This window comes from Diuraphis noxia, unplaced genomic scaffold (genome assembly GCF_037042655.1).
Source record: "Diuraphis noxia isolate RWA-SAM2 unplaced genomic scaffold, SU_Dnox_SAM2 contig0004, whole genome shotgun sequence".
Classification (NCBI taxonomy): Eukaryota; Metazoa; Arthropoda; class Insecta; order Hemiptera; family Aphididae; genus Diuraphis; species Diuraphis noxia.
In genome coordinates, this window is record NW_028301714.1 from 29,263,077 (window position 1) to 29,288,830 (window position 25,754).

At 31.2% G+C, this 25,754-nt stretch overlaps 1 protein-coding gene across 5 annotated transcripts in view; it reads right to left on the bottom strand.

The window, feature by feature from the left end:
* Window positions 1-23,702, bottom strand: part of LOC107163717 (uncharacterized) — a 30,714-nt gene extending 7,012 nt beyond the window's left edge. For 3 of the 5 annotated variants that reach the window (XM_015511267.2, XM_015511266.2, XM_015511264.2), the window contains exons 1-3: window positions 10,416-11,066; window positions 3,694-3,783; window positions 26-1,963 (exon numbers count right to left, since the gene is read on the bottom strand). In XM_015511267.2, the coding sequence (XP_015366753.2) occupies window positions 26-1,963; window positions 3,694-3,745 (1,990 nt within the window). In that variant the 5' untranslated portion in view covers window positions 3,746-3,783; window positions 10,416-11,066. Of the gene's footprint in view, window positions 1-25; window positions 1,964-3,693; window positions 3,784-10,415; window positions 11,090-23,493 lie in introns of those variants that run through there. The other 2 variants (XM_015511265.2, XM_015511268.2) reach the window with 2 other exon arrangements.
* Window positions 23,703-25,754: the final 2,052 nt, after the last annotated feature.

Consider the following 25,754-nt stretch of genomic DNA (forward strand, 5'->3'; position numbering starts at 1 on the left):
ATAAATCATAACTAATTTTACATACCATGGGAACTTGGAAAACCATACGAAGAAGCTGCATCAACCTCTAATGAACTCATATCATCTTCTATTGGAGATGAACTAGGATTCAATGAAGGTACCATACGCCTGATGCGGGTTTGAATCTCAAGGTTCATGTAAGAAATATCAAACGGTACTCCTTGCTTTGTGACTAGCTCATTTTTATTATTCAAAAAAACATATTGAGTTCCATTTGCTGATAAATCTTGAATCTCGTCTTTTAATTCTTTTTCTTGAGTTTTCACAAGTTTTTTGGACAAAATTATTTTATTAGAAGGCTGTAATAACTTTTTAGATTTTTTGTATTCCAATTTTTTACCATGTCCTAAACTCATGTGTCGTGCTAAGTTTGGTTGTTGAGTAAATCCTTTTTTACAGTCTGGGCAGTAAAATGGATATCTTTTGGATTCTTCTTTCTTTTTTTGATCTTCTCTAATTGGATCTTCATTTTTTTTTAATTCCTCTTTTTTTGGCTCTTCGTTTTTTTTGAACTCCTCTGTTTTTGATTCTTCATTTTTCTTGGACTCCTCTTTTTTTTGTTCTTCATTTTTCTTTAACTCCTCTTTTTTTGGTTCTTCGTTCGATATTTCATTTTTTACGTTAACATTAATAGGTTCATTTATTTTCAATTCTATTATTTCGATTTTTGGAGCTTCTTCTTTCAAATGCTCTTTTTTCACATTATTATCTGATTCTAATTTTATGCATAAGTTATTTAAACAAATAGTCTTATGGTTTTTGGCTAACTCTCTAGATATAAATCGTTCTTTGCATTCAGCACAACCATAGTACATGTCTTCATGAGAGGTACACATATGTTTGTGTAATGTGTACAAATCAAAAAAGTTTAGTTGACAGTACGTACATATATGACTTCTTCTTTTGGGTGGGTGCATCTTAGACATATGACTTTTTCGATCTTCTTCATTTTCAATTTTTTTATCACAATACAAGCATAATTCACAAACTTTGGTAACAACATCAGGTATTTTTTTCAAAGCTGTAGATTGTAAAGCAGGAGGATGATTCATCACATGATGCCGTAAATCTATAGCTGTACCAAATGATATACAGCACTTATGACAATGGTAATAACCAACATAACTTTTTGTATTCCTCCACTTTTCTATCATTTTTTCAAGTCTTTCACCTTTAAAACCAGCTATTTGCAAGTCACGAGATGTCAAAAAATGATAGTTAATATGTGCCTTTAAGTAATGTTTTTTTAGAGCACCTCTTCGTTGATATATGCCTGAACATACATTACATGAGTATAATTTTTGTCCATTACTTGTTACACTTATCTGTGATTGGTCAATTGAAAACACATAATTTTTTAGGTTTGTTTTCTCATTAAAAAATAGATTTTGAGATTTTTGTTTTTGAGTTACTTTCATTTCAAGAACAACAGAAGGCTCTGGTATTTTCCTATTATTGAACACATTGGTTTTTGGTAGAACTATGAGACTGGTAGCTGGGGAGTTAGTTTGGAAACTATTTGTTGGAATGCATGAAACAGAAGCACTTTGAGATGATGAAACTGGTATAAGACTCAGTGTTGTTTCATTTCCGATCTCTTCCATTTCAATATCCGTTCCAAGACGTTTAAGTCTTTGGAAAACATCCAATGGTCTATCGTGTATTGGATGAACAACAGGGTAACGTTGGATCGTTACTTCAGAAGTAAGTGGAAACAATGCTGGAGGAGCGCGTAAGTTTTTCTTTTCTGAATTTGACAATGGCGCAGGATTCAATAAATTTTGTAATATAGATAAACGACTTTCTTCAGAAACCATATCTGGGAAAGTATTATCTGTTGAACATTGTTTTGCTAAATGGAGTTTGTTCACTACAGCATTCAGTCTGCCACCTCCCATTTTTTTACTTACGGTAGGAGGCATATTATTATGTATCACAGAACCTGAAAAATTTACAAAATATATAATAAAACTACTTGGTTTGAAATAAGAATTTTTTCTCTCAATATTTATAATAATTATGGTTAATCAAAGATTAAAAAACTTAACTTTAAAAATACTTATAATTTATATAGGTATATATATTAGTGCATCAAGTAATCAATGAAAGTCTAATATGAAATTTAAATGTGCTTTAATAAATAAAAAAGATTCAGTACTATTGATTTAAAATCTTCCAATAATATTTAACACAGTTAATCAAACAATAGAAATGTTAAGTGGTAAATACTGAATGTAATAATAATAATAATAAAATTCCACTATATATTCTTTTATTTTTACTCTACACATAAATAATGTAACTAAAGTTTCCATCATATTCCATATTTTTGTATGACCCTATGTATTTCAGTATTGAAACACCTTATAAGACAATATTCATTTTTCTTAAAGTTAAATTTAAATTTTTTGTATAGAAACCCTTAAATCATGATATGATGTAGAATCACAATAAATTAAATATTTATTTAAACATTTTGTTGATATAATTGTTAAAAATCTTAACAATTAATCAATAATAAATATTTTTACTTAACAATATAAAGTAAGGAAGTCATTAAACAACATAATGCTGTAAATTATATTGTTTATAAATGAATAATAAATTAAAACCAATTAATACCTAATCAATATTTATAATTGTGAAAAAATTAAATTAAAATTAAAATCTAGATAAAACGAGTCTTAAGTTATAATTAATACATTTTCTATGAATTAACTAAAATAATAGTTATTATTTTAGTTACCAATAATATTGTAATAAAGTAAATATTTTTGTAAAAATATATCAAATAACCATAAAATAATAATATAAAATGTGTAATGCTTTTCGAGCAAAAATTGATACAATTAGTTTGAAGACACAGAAACATTGGATATTTAAAACAATATTATTAACATAATTTGGTAATTTAATTAAAAAATAAAGATTTGTTTAACGCAAATTTAAGTTTATGATGGAAACAGTAGATACTCAATCTTTACATATAATGATTTTTCAATAATTTTTAACAAGAAAATTGTATTTTATTTTATTTTAATGTAAAACCAAACGTTGCTTAAATATTAGCACAATATTCTGTATTCACTATCAATAGTTAATCTAACAAATCATTTTTCAACCTTGGACAATACCTCATACACAACCCCGGTAAGTACTAAGGAGTAAAGAGTTCTATGTAAAAACTATAAGATTTTGAATAAAATAAAATGGAAAAATTTTAAAAACTTTTAGGCCTTACCAAAATAAGATTATAAATAATTTTTAAGAAAGTATTATTAGTTATTACTACCGATGCTATAATAGTTATCAATGTTATCACTATATTTCTTACTTAGATCACAGAAATACATTACAGATGAAATACTATGCATACATAAACCTTTTACTTATTGACCAGGCCACCCGATACCAAATATAATGATAGTCGCATGCCGATTGCCGACATGGTGCAGTGATGCAGCTTATATTTTAATATATACGCATAATAATAAATAGTAACATATCAGAGTAACTCAGTTACCGAAAAGCGCCACCTATTTTTACACGGTGGAAATGTAAAGAGGGCCGATCTATTAGTAAAAGGTCTATGCATGTATATGATCGAAGGATTGATAATACTATAATTAATGATAAGTTCAGTGTAGATAGGTATGAACTATGAGTACTAACCACCATGAGGAAATGACATGTTCCGATGGTGGTGAAAACTGCTTCCCAACATATTATATTTTTATGGAATTGTTGAACATGTACGTAAATCTAAAACATAAAATAAACACGTACGTTAGTGGTGAGTTGGTAAATTGTTAATAGGTATACATTGTTATATAAATACCATATTAATAAAAACATTAAAAATTATAATAAGATGAATAAAATAAAGTGTTTTAATAATAATAAATATGAGATAGGTCTTCACAAACACGCAAAGGGGAATAATTAGTTAAAAATAAGAAAAATATTTTAATTTAAATTTTATATTAAAAACAGATCGATTAATTGTTACAACATTAACGAGGCATTGGTATAATGTTTAAAAAAATCTCAATAAACAACCCTTATAGACTATGATAAAATATACCGTATCAATACGGAAATCAATTTTTGTTTCTGAAATAACACCATGATAGTAAATTAACAGTAAGTATAAGCATTTCATACACGCGACTGACAACGGAGAAGCAGTTTCATAGGGGTTTGAGTGGAGAGAAAGTCGGAGAATGTCACGACAATGCAACGAAGTCATAGTTATTTTTTGAGTTTTTTCCATTTCTGTTACAAGATGACATTCGTCAGGTTCAAAATGTTAAATTTATACAAGACTCTGCTCTGATGGAGGACAAAAAATTCATAAAAAAAAAACTTGAATATTTTTCAAAGGTCAACCAATGAACCGACACATACGTTTATAAAATATAAAACTAAGTATAATTCATAAAACCTTCCCCCATTGAAATTATTTTTTCTATCATTTCCGAATCAAGCAAATATAATGATGTTATAAATTATATTGAATATATAATCCGATCTCGTAATATTTATTTTAATGTCTGCAACATTGACTATATAGGTGCGCAATCATGAACGTGAATCACGTGTTTCTAACACGTGACCTAGATTTGCGCAAGTCGGAAACACAGCATCACTGAATTGGTTCTTGGGAATTGGGGCCGTTTCGCTGCCGCCGATCATCCCGTGACGTAAAATATTACTCAACCCTTATTTATACGAAAGACAAAAACATGTGCTTACAATTTCCGAGTAGGTATTACACATCTACACGTTAATATTCATAGCCTAAAATAATAGAAAATTAATAACGAAATAAACGTCTAAAAAACTTTCATCGTAAAATATTTGTTCAGCTCATGTGCTGATATGCTGAATATTGTATATTTTTTAAAGGAGGATAAGGTAAGAGTGTAAGAGCGAAGATACATACTATCATATTATTATATATGCGACACTTTCGTCATTCACACTGACCGTCCATATATTATATTAAACAAAATTGATTTGCGGCAACCCCTCTGCATGTGTTATCGGCAGTTGTCTGTATTCAGTTTTCAATTTTAATTCTTAGGGAGTAAAGTAGACAATCAAACTTCAAAATCAAACTGCAGCATTCATAATTGAATGTGCTTATCGCTTATCCTACAAATAGTACAAATACCTGAATCACCTTCTCGTAAAACCAAAATAGTTCGAATTATAGATTATATATAGATGTAGCACCTTGCATTTCGCTGAATATAAAGAAACCTTTTTTATATTTTGCTACTTAAATAGATATAATATTTTGATTACGTCAAAAAATAAATAAATAACGAACTAAAATAATGTTGTGTATCAAAGAGAATATATGTATAGTTTTTGAAATATGTTAACAATTCAATAAAAAAAATCTGAAAATGTTTTATTTTGTAAATATTTTTGGTAGGTCATATAGATGTTTATTAAGTTTTGAAATTTTGTTATTAGTTAAAACTTTTTTAGCAAGATTACGAATATTAACTTACGTGCGTACGACTCTCGAATTTGCTACTGATATGATATGGTAACAATATTTTTGAAGTCAAAAATAAATTTAATTAATAATAAAATGATTATTTGTTACAAAAAAATTTAAAAAAATGGTATTCGTAAAAAGCTTAGTAAATTATATACAATTTCATTAAAATCGGGTAATTATAATATGTGTGTGAAGGTATACAATTTGTTTTTTGTACAAATCGTTTTTTTTAAAGTTGTAATTTGTTTTATAAATCGAAGTTTTCTGCGGAACAATTATTAATAAATTTTTATTGACGAGTTACAAAACAGTCAGCTTTTAAGTTCAATATAAATCAATAAAAGTAAATAAAAAACCTAACTTAACGTCAACTTGCTAAAATAGTGACAGTAAATTATAATTGTGTATCAAGTGATCGAAATATTTTATTTTATTTCTACAAATCAATGAATTAAAATAAAGAAAACAAAAGTTGCTGCTGGTAAAAATTATGTTTTTTTAAGTGAAATATGAAAAAGTTGTATATTAACTGTTCAAAATAATAAAAATGAATAATAGAATAGTTGTTAATCATTTCAATAAATAGTAAATACTTAAAGCATTTAAAGATATTATAATAAAACAAATGATTCGATGATTTGTTCTAAACACAAAAGGCCTTTTTCTTTATAACATAAATAGTGCACCTGGTCGACTGTCCACGATCACGAAGGTCATTGTTACGCAATAATACTAGTTTTCTGTATATCCCATATTAATAGGTTAGGTACCTTCATTTTATTTAATAAAATATACCTAGTCACATCGAAAAAATAACATAGATACATTTTTATAAAGCACGGGTTGAATGAAATACATTTACAATTATTTCAGTGGACATTTTCTATGAATACGAATATATCAAACACTAAATATTATATTATGTATAATAATAATTAAATGATATACATTACAATTGTATTTATTGTATTTATACACCCAATGTGTTTTAAATAAATTCTTTGAATTTTGAAATTTTAATATTTTAATAAATAATTCATATCATAGTCTTAATTATTTTGAGTGGAAATAACGGAATATGACCCACGTCCCACACAATTTAAATAAATGAAATAAAATAAAAAATTCAACTGCTTTAACTTTGCTATTTTTATTACATAACATAAAATATCAAACTTTTTTCCAGCACGGTGTATTATTTTGTTTTATTATTTAACATCGTAATATGTTGGTTTATATATTTAAAAATAAATAAATAAAGCAAGTACTATTTGAAATGTATAAAAATAAATTATTTCCGAAAATTAAACTTTTTATTTTATTTTAAAAGATGGTGGTTATTAGGTGGCTATATTTGTATAAGGAATTTCAAATTTCAAGATTATTACTGTCTATTATATATTTGTAACGAAAAATAGCTGTTAAGAAAATTAATGAAAACTTTTAAAAGGTATTTACTACATTTTAAATATAAACAAAATCTTAATGCTCAAACATAAAAAAATATGTATTTGTGGAAATCAATGATAATAAGTCCCTAGAATTTTTCTTGGAATGCGTATTTAGTACTTCTAAAAAAAGGGTTCTTTATGTTATGATAATGAGCTGAACATTACGAAACGCTATCATAATAGAGTTATTATTTTCTTTATCATAAAATTAAAACAATACAAAAATGTTAAAAGTTAATATTCATTTAATATAATATTTCATACAGACAATAATGACGGGGAGAGGGAGGAAGGTCCGGATCGGGAATTCGGGAATTCAAAATTATAATTAGGTGAATAAAAATTAACTATTAAAATACGTTATACTACAAATAAATTGCATGTTTTCATTAATAAATAGGTATGTATCAATGTATCATTCATATTAGAAAAGTTATGTAGGTAACGTAAAAATTAATGGTATTAAAACTTAATTGATTTTAAGAATTCAGTTACCAGAGTTACCTAATTTATTTTCAATAGAATCAACGTCTATGAAATAGATACCTAATAAGAAAATAATATTGTAATAATATGTAATAGCCAATAGGTACCTAAACCGGCGATATCAATTTAATTAATTTCAATACCATTAAAAATTAATCTAATATGTAATAAAAATAAATAATATAAATTGATCCATACACCTAATTTACTTAGAAAAAAATAAAAAAATATTTGAGTCAACCATGATAATCAATATGACTGTGCCTAGTAAATACATATCATAGATTAAGATATATAATATTTTATGGTAATATAAATATGATTAATTAAAATTGCAAGGTATATTATTTCCCGCACCTGACATTATTACTTTAGCTAGGTTGGTATCTCAAAATAGTTGTTATTTTATTGGTTGAGTTGAGTTTCTATATTATTAAATTCAATATAATTATGTAGGAATCTACCTATATTAATAAGAATTAATAATTTACTTTAAAATAAAGGTAGTTTATCAGAATAGTATTTAAAAAAAATAAAATAAACTTACATTAATATAACTAAGAACCATTGAATGATTTAAGTGGTGATTTTAAGGGGTAGGAAATTCCATTTGGGACTTAGGGTTGATTCTTTTTAATATATAAATATTAAAATAATAAATAAATTATGTCAATTAATAATGGTAAATATTATAGAATTTTTAAAAAATAACAATAATATTACCTCTGTAATAGGTACGCTTGGCTTGGATAGTCTTTCGCAAGACAATGAAAGCAATTATTCCTATACATTTCCCTGTTCCACAGTACTAACATTTTCCCTAACCCTTGAAGTTTTTCCAAAATCTATCGACTGAATCTACCTAAGTCAACTGTATTCATTTTTGGTGTTTATATATGGTACCTAGGTATATTTAAATTCTAAATATTATAGAGCATTTCTTAATATTTTTAGGCGTATGCACCCCTATACAAACACTATATGAAGCCACAGACCTTCTAAGTAAGCGATTAAACAAATATATATCAATAGTTAATTGTTATACCTACAGATATTTATTTATTTTAAGTGGCTCAATTATTTTCATAGTTTTAATTTTATTAAAATTTGCACATTTTTTTATACAAAAGTTTATTTTTGTAAATTATATACACTATGCATAACCAGAAAGATTAATAATATTGCAGACCACTGATATGAGTGTTGAGGATCCTCAGGACCGTTAGTTAAGAATTGATAATTAATGAGATCAAACTACTAATTTTTATTTTTGTAAAATTAAAATTAATAATTATTTTTGAAAGTCATACTTAAGTAGTAAGATAGTTAGCAAAGACACTAGTACCAGGTACCACAACTCAGCATACTTACTAAGTATTTAAACAATAAAAACATTTTAATTTTTTTACTCTGGATATTTTAATAGCAATGTACAAATATTTTAATACCTAGACAATAAGACAATTATCATTGATTCGCTGAATGCATGCAGTGTACTTACTGAAATGTTTTAGAATTATAATTAGTTAATAATATCATACAATTTCAATGAATATAAGGATGAAATACAAATAAGGATAGTAGAAGGCAAAATGAATGTGGAGTTTAAAGGTTAATTTATAATAGTGTATTACTCCACCACTTTAAATTGGTCATTTCTCATGGGATACATTTTTAAGATATCATGATTTAATAGAGGTAATGTTGAATTTAGTATCCCTTAATATTTACCAAATATAAAATGAAAATTTTAAATCAATTTAAAAAAAAGGTTTACTTAGGTATCTTATACATACCACTAACAGATAAAATAATAGTTTACTGCCTTGATAAGTAGAATATTTTATACTTTAATTAAAAATAATAATAATGTATAAGTTATGAATCTCTTCATGATTTTATTTAAAGTGACAGCTTAATATTTAATACAATTGAATGGAGGAAAATAATATAAACATGAATAGATACTAATTGTATTATTTTATATTTAAATGGAAGGCATATTTGTATAATTGAATTTTCTTTGTGCAATAATTCATCATTTAACCATTATCTTAAACAAATAACATGTATAAAACATACTTGGTACTTTGAACTTTAAAACAAACAAACACAAGTCATAGACTGTAAAAATTACTGACATCCATCTATAACACAATTCAAAATTTTTTATATTAAATAGTAATTAAAATAATGTAGGTAGAGGAATTATTTAACTAGTTAATGTAACTGAAGAGCTTAAAAGTCATGAATATAGAAGATTATTAGATATTAATTACAACACAATACTACTAGCAAAAATAGCCACTATTATTGTAATAATAGCAAATTAGAAATTTTTATTCATATAGAATTTGTGCCTATTTAGCTAAATACAAGTCAAAACCTAATTTAGATTAGCAATAAGGTATGAGAAAGGCACATTTAACGCAAATACATTAATTACTACAGTGCTGAACAGTGGTCAAATGGTGATAGAAAAATTGAAAGCAAGAGACTGCTCCTGACAAAAGCTTAGAGAAAATGGAGAATGCCTTATCGGTGTCCTACCCCCTCCCCCCAATAACGCAATTAATAGACATGGCAAATTTGGCACAAGATTTCTCTGTTCATTGTATACCGAAATACAATTAAGTCATACACCAGTACACCACCATGATAGTACAACTGTAAATTAACGTTATAGTTACAGGATTATATATTACACGAGCGCGTAAGTTAATGTATCCTTGAGGAAACAACCATGAGAGATCAGTGATTACACGAAAGCGCACGAGCGAGTCAAGTGGCGATGACGTTAACGCGAAAAGAAAACAACTAAATTCCATACCTACCCATTTTTACGAACAAAGTGAACAATGTGAACAAAAAAACGATCATCAGCAACCGGACGAAAAAGAATTAAGTCGATATTAAAAACAGTTAAGAGTTGAGAGTTTTACCTGAAAACCTCGTCGGACTGTTCGCGGGGCGCGGAGTGTCGTGTGTCAGCTTTGGACCGCGCGACCACCACCGCACCAACAGCAGCAGTAATGGAACAACAACAATGACGATGTTATCACCATTTTTTGCACACCGTTATCATCTCTGTCGGCCCGGAACCATAGCTAAGTCACCTAGTCATCGCAAACGATGATACGACTTACGTTGTGGCCTTGTGGGTCGGGGTCAAGTCCAACTTTTAGCGCGGGTTGGTTGCTAGTTAAGTTACAAACGGTTTATGAGAGGGGTGTCGGAAAAGATCACGATCTGGGGTGGTTACGTGTCCGAGGGGGTTGTGGGGACGACAGCACACGGTTTCTTTCTCCGGTACGGGACAATGTGTACGGGGCGTTGAAATCATACGCAGAGGCTGGCGCTCCTCGGCCGTCGCGTGAACCGTACGACGGCGGCGAGGGATGGTTTTACGCCGAGCGGGCGACAGTGGCGGCAGTGCAGGCGGACGACAATACGCCTCGCGGACGGCCGCCGTGGACGTCGGCGTACATGGACATAACACACGCTCACTCACTTACGCACAAGGTACATGGCGTCGTTAAGATATTCGGACGTCCGTTGTAATAAAATCACCACGTCGGGGGATCACGACGAAAAAAAAAAAAATTAGAAAAATAAATAAATTTTCGCGCACACGCACAGAAACGCACACGCAAACACACACACAAACACGAACGAGCGCCGCGCGCGCGCAAGGGGAGAGTACGATGTGCAGTATATTATGTGCGGTGCGGAACGGCCGCGCGAACGGGAAACGCGTATATACGAAAAAATATATATAATGATACGATGTCGTTTATGCGAGCACAGGCGGAGAAGCCGGGGCCGCGATACGTGGTGGAGTGCGGCGGCGGCAGCGGCGACGACTACGTCGACGGCGGCGGTGACGGTGCGTGCGTGTATGCTACGTGAAGGGGGCGCGGGCGCGGCGTGCGTGTGTTTGTGTGAGTGTGTATGTGTGCGCGCGCGGCCCGAGGTAGGGGAAAGGACCCGCCTTGACGCGTTGGAACACCGACAAACCGACGACGATGGACGGTACGTCGTACAATAATAATATCATATTATTATATTATTTTATTATAATTTGATATTATAATAGTTTCATAAAAAAAGTTGCTGTTAATTCCCCTCCCTCCACGGTGAACACCCTCTCACAGCGTTCCGTATAGTGAAAATGTTGGCGCGGGTATTTTTTAATTTTTTACGATTGTTCGGGCGCACCGGCTATGCAACAAATTCGTAGCGTTTCGAACTCGACGGTCGGAGACGCACGAATCCCACCGGTCTGGTAGGCGATCGGGTGCCCTCAAAAATGATCGGTCGTGTGGGCTTCGAATTGCACAACGTTTGTCAAAGTACGAGTCGTGTAATAGTGGTGATGGAACCGGGAGGGTGGCAGAGTACCGAGTAGAGGAGTTGGTTGGTAGGTGTAATTGTCATCGGTGTCTAGGTAGCCGAAGTATATTGCATTTTTAATACTAAACGTGGTCCGCGTACGCCCCACGGTATGGTTAACCTTATTTCAATAATTCCAATTTCCTTCTTCCGATCTCGTTGTGGCAACTATATAGTATATGCATGATGCACGACACGGCGGATACGTTTTCCGACCAACCGTATCACTCACGCAGTCGGGTGACGCTGCGCGCACGGTTTGGCAACGTTGCTAGCTGCCGAACTCGCGGAGGAGCCGCGGAGGAGAAGTAGGAAGAGGTTGAGAAAAACGATGATAACATCCCGTTCGAGTACATTTTAACGCGTACAAAACAAAAAATCTGGTTAAAAAAATGTGTGCGTGTCTGTATACATTCGTTTACCCTGACCAGATAGTGTATTGACTATATTGACCATCATTAACTCCTTTAATATCGTGTACAATATGCACGATATTAGTTTCTTCACAACTGTGAAATGGGTAGGGAGAGAAGAAGGTTTTGAACCGTTATTATTTTGGTTACGAATGGTTATAATGTAAATTGTTTCAGTGCAAAATCATGTCACGCAGTTTTTTGGGGGCTATACATGTCATATATTATTCACAAATCATATGATTTTTCATTTATACGCGATGGACGGTGTTAAAAAATCAAAAAGTAAAATCACCGATTGATCGGCGAAAGGAAACTTCTGCAATTTTGTAGTAAGGCGCACTACGGTATATAAGATAACTACTATATCTAGTATCTACTTATATATTCGAGCACCGGGCACACCGGTGTAGGTACATTGGAAAGCGGCGTCCTACATTTACTTCCCCTCCCTTCCCACCGCCGCTACAAGATAACCTACCCTTTATTCTTAAGGGAAACGTGTTTCCAAACGCAGCACGAATCACGAACCGACCCGAAATAGAAAAGAAAATGTTTGCGAACGTATTTACTACATACTGCGTGTGATTTTTTTTACAGAGGACCAACAATAATTACAATTGTACAAGCGGTAAGACATTATTTTCACGATGGCCTCGGAATTGGAGATTAGATAAGCTAACGGTCGAGTACAGCCGTACAGGGTAACAAAATTAAAATTCTTATTAAACCGATCGTGTTTATCCTACAAACAGTACTAGGTTATTTAATAATTTATTAATTTGTTACACTGATTAAGTGTTTATTCTTATAATGCGCTTCCAATAAAAAATCGGTAAAGTGTAAACGGATACTTGTTCGTATAAAAAGTAACAACACCTGGTTCTAGGATATATAAACAAAAAAAATATTATTGAATGTAAGCTCAACTATATACCTAAATGTTTATTAAAAATTCATACAAAAAGTATAAATAATGAGAACAGATGTAAATATTTTTATTATGTGTATATCATATTAGTAATAACGATAGATAATAAACAGTGCATACCTACATACATGATTGACTGAGAATACGTCATTGTATTTATATTCATTATATGAGTTACGTATCACACGATATATTAAATATTAATATTATGATTTATGAATTTCCTGAGAAGTTAGGTCAATATTATAAGTCCTTAAGTGTGTGTACTGTATCTTGTATATACTATATAATATACTACCTTTGCAGTCCATAATGAGTAAAAAATATATAAGTCAAGTCTATATTTTGTGTTGTGTATGCATCACTATTATTCATTTTATTAATTAAAATACTCAAATTAATTATGCTTATAGTTTCTAGTTGAATATAACATATTATTCATATTGTCATTTATATTTTATATTAAAAATATTACGCACTTATAATAATAATAATTATAATATTGTACATAATATTAAATTTACTATCTCAAAAATGAAGGTATACAATCTTCAAACTGGAATTTCATTTTGTTAGACCCTGTATGTCATTACTTTATACCAGACATCCAACGTTATACTATAATAGGTATTTAATAGTCATAAGTATAATTAAAATAACTAACGGAAATAAAAAATGCATTTTCATATACCTACCTAAACGTTTTAGAGAACTAGAGTTGTTATGAGAAATATTAATTAAAGCTTCAACAATTACATTAGTTCAGTTGGGATTAAAAGATAAACTGCATTAAAAAAAAAACAAACAAAATGGTAGACAGACTAATTTGTTTATTTACGAAAACGCGACTGGTCAAATGTTAATATAAAATAAAAATATACAAATTTAATCACTCAAACCTTTTCAAATGTAATATACTATTATTATTCTCAACTACCTATAACCATTTTTAGTTAACTTCATTGCATATTTATGATTAGGTATTTTTACATTTACAGAATACTATGATTTACTCCTCAATGTACCTTTTCTTAATGTTTTTAGATTAATGATACCATAGACAGATGGTCTTGCTAGAAGCATGCATGTATTATTTTCTACTATTCAAAAATATGCTTAATATAAGGCAAATAAAAGGTCACGTATAAACAATTTATCAGCGTTTTATCTTTAAGTTTACAAATCCGTTTAATTTGATAAAAATTATACTGATATACATAAAAATTAATCATATAATATCAACATAAAAAGAAGATACAAAGAAAACTACGGAACTAGCAGTGTGCGGTACATTAAAATATTAAAGTTTTTAAAAAATATTTTCTTCGTTCAAATGCAATGTATTACACACGAGCCACGAAGATTATTGGTCATTGGGTGATAAAATAATATGACTAACATTTTGATGTAATCTGTAGTGTTATGACAAAGAATAATGAACGATTTTCAATTCGTTTGTTTACGAGAAAACTTCGAATTTCAAAGATAATAATTAATATAATTATTTACACACTAGATTATAAAGTATTGTTAAAGTTGCAGTTTGCAATAAATTTAATGATATTGTAATAATTAACGATAATTTAAAATATCATTAACTTAATGTTTGATAATTACTCAACCTTTACAGAATATTATATATTTGATATATATAATATGTCACCTATAATCACACATTATTATAAAGTAGTGGCGTAGCCAGAATATATATTTATTTTTTTGGTGGCGGATGCTGATAATGCAGTAATTTTCATAAGACCATCATAGCAATACTTTTTGTAATTTTATAAACAATTTCAGGGGGAGGGCTAGAGACCCACAGCAACAACTGGCTACGCCACTGTGAACGTGTTATACTATACCTATATTTAATCATAAAACATGAACATATTATAGTCTATAGGTATGAATGTATGATTGTATGAACATCAATTACATAAATTTCGAAGATCTAACTGCACAATGTTTGTGTAAGGAAAGAACTTTTATTTTTACAGCGTAGGTAAATACAACTTTGCTCGTTCTATATGTTATACTTATTATGGACCATTCAATTAAAATACTGTAAGTCACCCCTTTTTCACAGTTGGACGTATAAGTTTTACAGTTGGAATCTGCTTATATACGGTATAAACGATTTTTAAGCAGAATATATTTTTTTTATTTAAAAAAAACGTGTGGTTCATTTACAACGTGTCACTCGTACTATATATCCAATATATTACAATGATTGAAGTAAAAGGAGTGCATATAATGCAATTTATTCATTTAAAATTAATTTTGATCAGTCTTAAAAATATGTAAATTTAGCTGTTAAACTGTTAAATAATTTTTAGCATTTCTGAACTGTTATAAGCCTATCGGTAAGAAATGTATATAGATAACATAATTATATAATACAATACTATGCTTACAGAATGCTCTTAATTGTAATTAGAATAAGTTTACATAAAAAGCCAGTAAAACTTTAATTATAATAATAATAAAAAAACAACTGTTGATTACATTTTTATGTAATCATCAAACGACAATGAAATTAGATTAATTGGCGTGCAATTTTTAATTATAATCAAATCAAGAACCTATTTGCATTAAAAATTATTAGTGTTTTAAATTATACAATTGAAGACTTGAAGTTTGTTATTAACGAGTATAATAACAGGTATGCCCAAAAGTTTAAATGAATCTATCTACATTGGTATAGTAGATAAACTGTTGGAGATTGTTTACAAACCCCTCCCCTCTATTGTGCGTTTGATTATATCCGTGAATCTCAAAAATTGTAATACAGAACCAATTGACATCAAATTTTAAGATAAATCTTGAGACTCTACGAATGTTTATACCTTCGTTTTTCAATCTTTATAAGTTGCTATGGATCACACAGAAAATGTTATATTGTCTCATAAATACCGTATACTTTTTGGTTTATTTTATAGGGTTGCATTGATTCATTGGTTACAGAAATAAGAAAATGTTGTATTATAATTATATATGATTGAAGTTTACATACACAAGCGTCAAGCACTATACTCATCAGACTTTGACTTAAATTTTAGAGACTGATCTCATAGGTATTAGGAAAGTGTAGAGTAGTTTTAACTACGTTCAAAAATAAATCTGATTGTCCATTTGTGTCGAATTAGTTCACAAAGCGAGGTGTGACTCAGTGCCGTAACTAGGAATTGGCAAGGTGGGCGGTGGCCAAGGGCGCAGTTTAAAATGATCGCGCTAGGGGTGCAATTTTTATTTCATATAAATACTAAAAATTCATTATTAATTCATAACATTGGTTGCCAAGGGCGCACATAAAGTTAGTTACGGTACTGGTGTGACTCCGATTTTCCCATGAACTAGTAAAACCGAGACCACTATACCATTATTGCTTGTATACTGTATAGTGCCGTATTTTATATTTTGTTTATTTTTTCTTAGCCGAAGCTGGGATTATAGTTATAGTACCTAATATAATATAATATATGCAATATATTTTTTTTAAATAGATCAATTAGATAATATACCTACCTACCTTACTAAGAGTAATCCAAATAAATTATCAAATATCGTAAGAATTAGAGGCTTAAACCCACCCTATCTTCTAAAAATGGCAAGTACTTAAACAAAATGATCAATTATAATATTTTATAATTGAAATAAGGAAATTTTATCCAACATACATACATTGAAATAAAGTAATGTAGTAAATAGGTAAAATGAAAACCTACTCGATGATGAGGTAAATTTATAAAAACAAATACTAATTATAAGAAACAGTTTGAATATTAAGAGTACTTTATATTTTGAGTACTCATATATTAAAACTATTAAATACATACTTGCAAATATTTTGAATAGTTTAACAAAGGTTAATTAACTTAAATTTTAAACAAATTAAGTATTCTATATATTGTATACTATATCTATTGATAGTATTATGTTGATTTGCTATTATAAATAAAATGAGGTAAACCTTCGAAGAGTTATGTTTTAATTATGAGCCGTACAATTTTCTTGTCATATAGATATACTATAACTGTTGAGGTATCATAGTTTTAAACTAATAAAATAACCTCAACTATGATGATGCCCATTAATTCTTATTTCTTATTTTACAATCTTAAAACCTTTTAAAGCCAATTGCTCACGGAAATTTAAGTATGGTTATTTAAAAAAAAAAAGGCTCTGAAGGAGGATATACCCCTCCCCATAATTACGCCCTTAATAGTTGAATCAAATGTTTTTTTACTAATTGATTTGATGAAGCTAGTGGTTAGGGGAGTTAGGAGCTATATATAATACATAATAACTAAGCTCGATGTTTATTTTTGTAATTATTTCTATCAGTTAATTTTTATTTATTCTATTGAGTGTTGACAGTAGTTTTTTAAGATTTTTCAATAATGTGATATTATAATACACAAGGACTAACTTTAGCGTAATATTAAATATCTATTTAATATTTGATTTTATACCCATTGGAAAAGACGAACATATAATATACATGTACTACTGCTATTCAAGTGTGAATACCAGGTAACAGGTGTAAACGATAACGAGTATCCAACGTTCAGTGGTGTCAGTTCTGAATAAATACTAATGGTATATAAATATAATATACACATGCATTATTTGAATTCTTAAATTTACGATTAATTTCGGTCAATATTCTTATTGTTAAAATAAATAACAATGTTATAAATAAAAATAAGAGAAGAAATAATTGATTAATTTAGCGAAGAGTGTATTTTATTAAACATATTATTATTATAGTATGACTATTATGATAATAGTGTGTAATTCAAAGGTCGATTTCTACACAATTGGACAATTTCTATTGTAAAGTGTTTATTTAAATATCAAAAAAGATGATACGTATTATAAACTATAATATTTAAGTTTGATAATACGTAAATTTTGCTGTTGTATTAAAAACAAAAATTGGTATTCGAAATAGGAACATACATTTTGTATATTTTCTTTATTATACCTGTATGTGTAGAGTCCACTGTAGACGTCTGATAGAGGTCCTAGTAGAGGCTATTTATATTTAAAGATAAAATTAAGATAATTTTTACCAATTTCATAATGCTAGTCGCTATAGTAGAGAATGACTATTTGCAAGTAGATGTAGATAAATGATAACTAGTTCGCAACTTTATGCTGTCTAAAAATTATTTTACATTATAATTTGGTTATAATTTTTTTTTTTTTAAATAAATTAAATCAAACTCTCGTTAGCATTTTAAAATTCAATTAATTAAATAACTATTTTTTTTCTATTTTTTAATGACAGTCGATATTTTAACATTTATGCTACAAAAATATATTTATTTATTTTTGTATAGAAAATTGAACTAACAATTAGGTAATTATTAATGATCATGAATAAAGTTTAAATAAGTAATGTATGGTATCCCTTTGATAACTACAGCCAATAGATTCCCTGGCCCCATTTTTAGAGGAGGTGGATTTTGAAACATAATATGCAAAGCTTATAAAAATGTATACCAATATTTGTCAAAGCTAATTAAATATACGCAACTATATGAATCACAAAGCATCAGCATTAAAATCTCGCAAAAATATACCCTAGCTACAACTTACTACTTCATTTTACTAGTTTGAACTTAAAATAGGTAAATAAATGATTAAATTGTTGGTTCTAAATTTGATTTTAATAAATACCGAATATTTTCAAACATAATATATAACTATGAATAGGTAAAGGTAAAGGAATTTCTCTGTACATTTTCATATCAATTAATGTTTATTGAATATATTGTATTCCATGCCGTAAAAGTGGTTTACTAAACTGTTAGATTATAATTTATGATAAAAAATGGATACAAACAAGTCGTAGAAAAGAAATACGAAAATTTAATATAATAAATAACAATTCACGGCTTATAAATTACAGGTAGTTTTTAAAGTTAAGAAATATTTTCCAGACATCATTAATTAAGTCAGTTGTTCTAATGAGAATTTCATATAACAAAAATGGTAGACATTTTATAAGAGTCATATTACATCTTTACGATTCACAGTACTGTATGAAAATATCCACACTTTTTATGTACACACATTTCGAAAATTGCGATCTATTAATTTTTACTTACCATTATATTAAATCAAATACAAACATGGTTGAATTTAATTTAAAGAAAACTATGTATGTTTAAAGACTGTAATTTCAAGTAAACTTGTACTAGTGACTAAACCTAACTGAAAGTAGTCATTTTTTAAGAATTAATGGTCACAAACGTGAAAATGTCTAGGGTATTAACTTTTAAAAAAGATAAAAGGAAGTTTTAAAGATGTATACGTTACAGAAAACAAAACTAAATAATCACAACCAGGTCAGGTATTTATAATCAAAAAAATATTTAAATAAATATAAAATAAGTAACTAAAAATACGTCGATGAAGAACATCGAATTAGATAATAATCAAGCGCGGACATTTTCTCATCGATCTGGTGGGAAACTTGTTTTTATAATATATATTAAAACACCATGGAAGATCAACAATAATAATAAAGTATTATTTTGTAAAATATATAATATATACGGCGGGACAAATTAGTATAACACGTTGGTCTTATGCTCTTTTAAATGTACCTATTTCGTCTACGGAAACACGCGGGGAAGTAGGCGTGGTGTACCCCCCCGATGCAGTATTGCAGTTATGATGACCTATTAGACCTAAATCGTTTGTTCGGCATAAAATCGTAACCGACAACAATAATAATGCGTATCGATCAACCGCGAATGCATCATGTCGTGGCGTAAAACTCCCTGCGATCAGTGACAGTAAGTTTAGTGTCAGCGGAAATACGAAACCTATGGTTAAAATGGTTACGGAAGCCCAACCGACCATGGTATTTGCGTTGGGACTCTTTGTCGTGTGTTACCAACGATTAAACATACCTAGCTAAGTAGTGGCACGTATTTAAAATGAACGGTTAATATACACGAAGTACCGAACAATAACGGAAAACTGCGACGGCGGACTCAATCAAAAAACGTCTTTGTCGCGCATCGGTCACCATTCGTCACTCGTGGACACCACCACCTTGATTTTCGAGCGATAAAAAATATATATTTCGACGGCCCGAGGGACCTAGCTGAATAACCGATCAATTAATCCAGTCGCGAAGCATAATATAGTCATAATAATATATTAATATATAACCTAACAAACGAGCAAATTACGGTTAACGACGACGATAATAATAATATTACTAGTGTTACATTATTTCGCGCGATTGACGACCGCGACCTTGTTGTCGTGTGTAGTCTTTCTCCTTGACATAGTATATACCTACCATACCTATACAGCAGCTATGGTGGCGGACATGGGGTATCATTGCTAGTCGGGCGGACCCGAACGCCAGTGAAAACGGCGTTACCATGATCATATTGTTGTTAGCGGGTATGATGTTTCGATTAAAAAAATTGATACTTTAATAGTAGAAAACCAGATGATTTATACTTTACAATTTCTATTATTTGTTACAAACCGTACGTTTTGTCTAAGCTCAGAAGAGACGGTGGAATCAGCGACGACGACGACGACGACGACGACAACCAAGAGCAATTTTATTATTATAATAATAGCAAGTCGCAAGATAAAAACTACGAATAACCTTGAAAATCACACTCGGTTATAAAAACATTATACACTTTACGGTACACACACTCACGCTCACACACATACCAGAAGTCGGGCGTTCCACCAAAAGTCTTCAAATGGCTGGTATTATAATCATTTGTGTACAGTCACATCAACGACACGAATAGCGCGAAATGTGGGCGGCGCGCAACAACGGTTCACAGTGCTCTGTGTTCGCGGTACATTTCACTATCATCGATCCTGCGTGGCAGTAAAATATAATAGTGTGCCGTGGACGATAATTGTTATATAAATATATGTGCATATGTGCATATATATTTCACAAATCAGAATACCACTATCGGCGGCGCATTGATAAGCCACCATACACAGTAGTGTTAATCTTAATAGTCGTCGACGTCGTAGTTTTATAAGTAGTAGTAGCAGTAGTAGTAAAATATGGCATTAGTGTACCGTCTACGTCGATACGTCATTTGTACATTTACTACATTTTATCCGCGTACATACGCAAGTATAATATTAACAAAGACTACGTATTTGGCATGACGACGTTGCGATGACAAAACGATAGAGTGCGCTGGGCGTCTACGAATACTCACCGTCCGCCTTGCGTAAACGTCGCCGTCACCGCGGTCGGCTAAAAAACGTTGCGTCTAATCGGTTCTTAATCATCATTATCGTTGTAAAAGCGCGAAACTTGTTTACGCGGCATGGTCTGTCGGCCGCGTGGTTGTCGAAGTTCCCACGGGCACGGTGAGGTGGCGGCGCGCGCGCAACAGCCGAACGAGGTAGCGGGACGCTACCGCCGATACTACCCCGCTAGCAAATTTTAATCTGATAACATAAATTGACAAGTCCGAGCGAGACGCGAAAAACGTACCGAAAATATTATAGACGAGTGAACGACGATAATGTGAAGGTGGACAATTAAGTACGATCCCATCAGAATGAGTGTGATATTCTCGCGAACCAACCACCGGTACGCGCGTAGGGGGTGCAGGGATGGCACGGAAAAAGTTCACGTATCGTTGTTGTATGCTGTTATTGTTTGACATGTCGTTACTATAGGTTTTAGGCAAGCAACTGTTTACCCAGCAGGCGTCGCCGGAAATGTCTCTCCGACAATAGTGATGATATCCAAAAGTAGATCGCTGGGATCCATGGCCGAGAAAAACATCACAGTCGTCTCGCGACGCACGATCTGCGGGATAATGATGCAGTGACTACTTAAAAATATGATAAAAATATAATACGCGTGAAATCGGATACTCCCAATGGTCAGGTAAAAGTCGATAAAATGACAGACGGCGACGACTTGGCTGGCGTCGTGGGTGCGTTACTCCACGGTGTGGGTGCATATAGCATATAATATTCATCGTTCACGGCGGCGGCGTAGGTGACGTAAGCCTCATCCGCGACGCCCCTACTACGTAATCTCGGAGCACGCACACACGCGTCATATTTATTAAAATGTATTCGTGCATACATAAATGCATATGCAATTATAATAAATTAACACTCGTGGCCGGATAAATCAAACGTTCAGCGTCGAGGGGTGCGAGATCAAAGCCGGAGATTGAGGATAGCGACGAGAGTTTGAGAGAGAACACGAAAAAACTTCCCGAGACACCAACTATAGGACCACTACACAAAAATTAATATTATTGTGACATTATATCGCCATATCGGGGTAGGCACAAAAACTCGGTAAATAAAATTAGGTTATGCAGACAGATTCGGACGAACATTGACATCGTTATACATCAATTCCGTTCAAGGTCATGATAAAATGTATAATATACAGCGGGCAGGCACCGACCGCCGTCGTCGTCAAAGACTCGGTGTCAACGACACTCGGGAAAATTTCGATACTATATATTCACAAAGAGGGATCATAATATGCGCGTATATACCGTGTACACACACACTCATGATAGGCCTAAAATCTAGATGGGCGTCCATCGTGTTGAAGTGCAATGTTGTGGTGTATGAAAACCACACTCACACTAATACGCACACACACACACACCGCTTGACATACATATCATACACATTTAGGGTATATATGTGACTTACGAGTATGATGGGAATGAGCAAGCGCGTGTGTATAGGTACTATATAAATATATATCGACCCCGTCGTTGAACTCGGTACTCATACCCACCGTGTTCTAGTCGTAAGACAGGACGTCACCGACAGTAACCAATAATTTATGCACAACAAACGATATCTGAATACGTACTATATACTATAATATAGAAACTATTGTGTAGTACCTAATAGACAATTTTATAGTGCAGAAAGACGAAACTACAAACCCTAAAACATCACGGGGTCGACGGCGGCTCGTTAAACTTTCCAACCTGAAGTTCCCCTCCCCCTGACACGTTTAGCGACCATATTCAACACTACCACCCCGCTCCGATCTATCCATCAATTTCATTCGGTGCTTCCGCACGCGTAAACTCCACTCACTTGGAGTGTGTACTACACTGGTACGCCGTTGAGATAGATATGATAGGTACCTACTATTTCTTACTAACGTCGTCGGATATTTCACGTTAATGCGTAATGTGTGTTTGTAATGATATCATATTATAATTTATGTTGCATGTACCTATTTTATTATAAAATTATTTGTGTTATACTTACGACAAGCGCGACGACGATGACGACGTGTGCGTTGGGGGGGAGTAAAAAAACTGCGCGACGACGACCCCCCCGGCGAAAAGAGCAGCGTACACACTACGGCTGTCGGTCGACAATAACGCCGATGTGCCGAATTCGTTGCCGCGACGCACATACAAAAACGTGAGAGTCAGTCGAACAGCAATGGCTTCCCTCACGCGCTCGGGTCGGTGGCGGTGTCGGTGTCGGTGACGACTGGGCGGCGGCGGCTGTGGTGGCGGGTGCCGCGGCTGCAGCGGAGGAGGGCGCGCGCGTGTACCGTCCGTGTTGGTCGTCGTCGACAACACCGCAGAGACATCTGTTGGAATGGCCTGGAAGGCCGGCCGGGACAACAGATGGCGTCAGAGAAGCAATATCTTTATTCGTCATCCGGCTATACCGATGAGTGTACACTTTCATCGGTATAGGTGGGTGGAAGACGGGTCATTTGTCAACAGTTTCACCATGAAAACTATTATTATATTCCTACGTTTCAATGCGAAGGACCTTAATCATTTTATGATGTCCAAGAAAAGAATCCGAGAAATACATTCATAATATAACTATATAACAATATATTTTTATAATGATATTTTTCTATTATAATATATTGTGTTGTATAGTATAATATATAGGTAAGTTATTACATAGACATAACGTTACATTATAATATTTAGAAATATCTCACTTATAAATATCTAACCAAGGATTTAAAATTTGATTTTAAAAATATTTATATATAGTACACAATATAGTCTAGCAATATCAAAATGTATTTAATATCCGTAGATATATATAGCTTCCGTACTTCCCAAGGCAAGGAATATCTTATTTTTAAACAATAAAAAATGTATATTATAAAAAAGCAAGTGTTGCAATATTACTCATGGATGGAGTGAAACTTTTCACAGATGGTATGAAAAATGGTTATCATCCATCACAGTCAAACATTAAGTCTATATGGATACATCAAAATTTTAAAATTAAATTAATTCACTATCATTATACAAATATTGAAATATAAGACAAATAGGTTTTTATTTATAACCATGAAAAATGTAATGTTGAATAAGACACGCTTGTTATGCTTTTTGGTCGCTACGGATGATCCCATAAATCCGACTGGCGATTATGCAAACGTACCCTTTTTTTATATATACATATATTTACAATCTGTAATAATATAATAAAATAATAAGTAAATTTTATATTTTTTTTTTGCAAACGTACCTAAAGAAGTTTTATTAAAAAAAAACAAAATAAAATAGAATTAGAATTTAAATGTCAGTCGTGGAAGTAGTTTATGGAACTACTGTAGTCTATTCCAAGAATACTTGAGTAATATAAGTTGACCAAAATGCATCTTACCTTGACGCATCGATCGTTACGTAAATGCGTAATTCTCGGGAACAAGTTATTCGAATCGGAAACTAGCGATGAGTGCAATTATACGTATAAGACATGTTTCGCTAGAATTTTATATTTTAGTCATTGCACTATATTATGCACAAAAATGTGTAGGTATAAACATAGGCGAAGCCAGCGGGGTAGAAACGATTCGACCATTTAATACAATGAAAACTTTAGTTCGAAAACAGAAAATGGATGATAATATTATAATAAGTGTTTGATAGACAATTAATTTCGAATCAATTATTTAAAATATTACTGTATATATTTTATGGTGGAATGTAACATTAACTGTTTACAGATGAGCAGAAATATTATTATTTATTAGTTATTATTTAGTGATATAATAATATAATATGTTATATTATTATATAATTAAACAGGTGTTAAACCTATATATTTTTATCTAACAATAATATTATAATGACCCTGAATTGCCTATCTAAAGCGCCGTCTTTAAATTTATGTATGTATTTATATTTATTATTAAAGTTTAAATATCGGTTAGGTTAATCGTAAATACTAAAATACAACGCTGTAACGATATAACACCAGATAAATGTATATTAAGGTTATTGAATTGTGCATTTTTTATGGTTGCATTTGCTGAATGCTTGTTATCTTGGACTATAGGTATTTAAATGAATTATTGATTATTATTAAAAAAGTAGGTACTTATTAAAAATTAAATTCCCAGTTTTTAGATCAAAATAAACAATTTAATTACTTCATCTATAGTGGTATAAAAACTAAAAATTAAATAGTATCATTATTTAAAAAAAAAAATGAATTTATATATGTCGGTAAAAATGAATGAGTAGAACGCAGTTTCATGC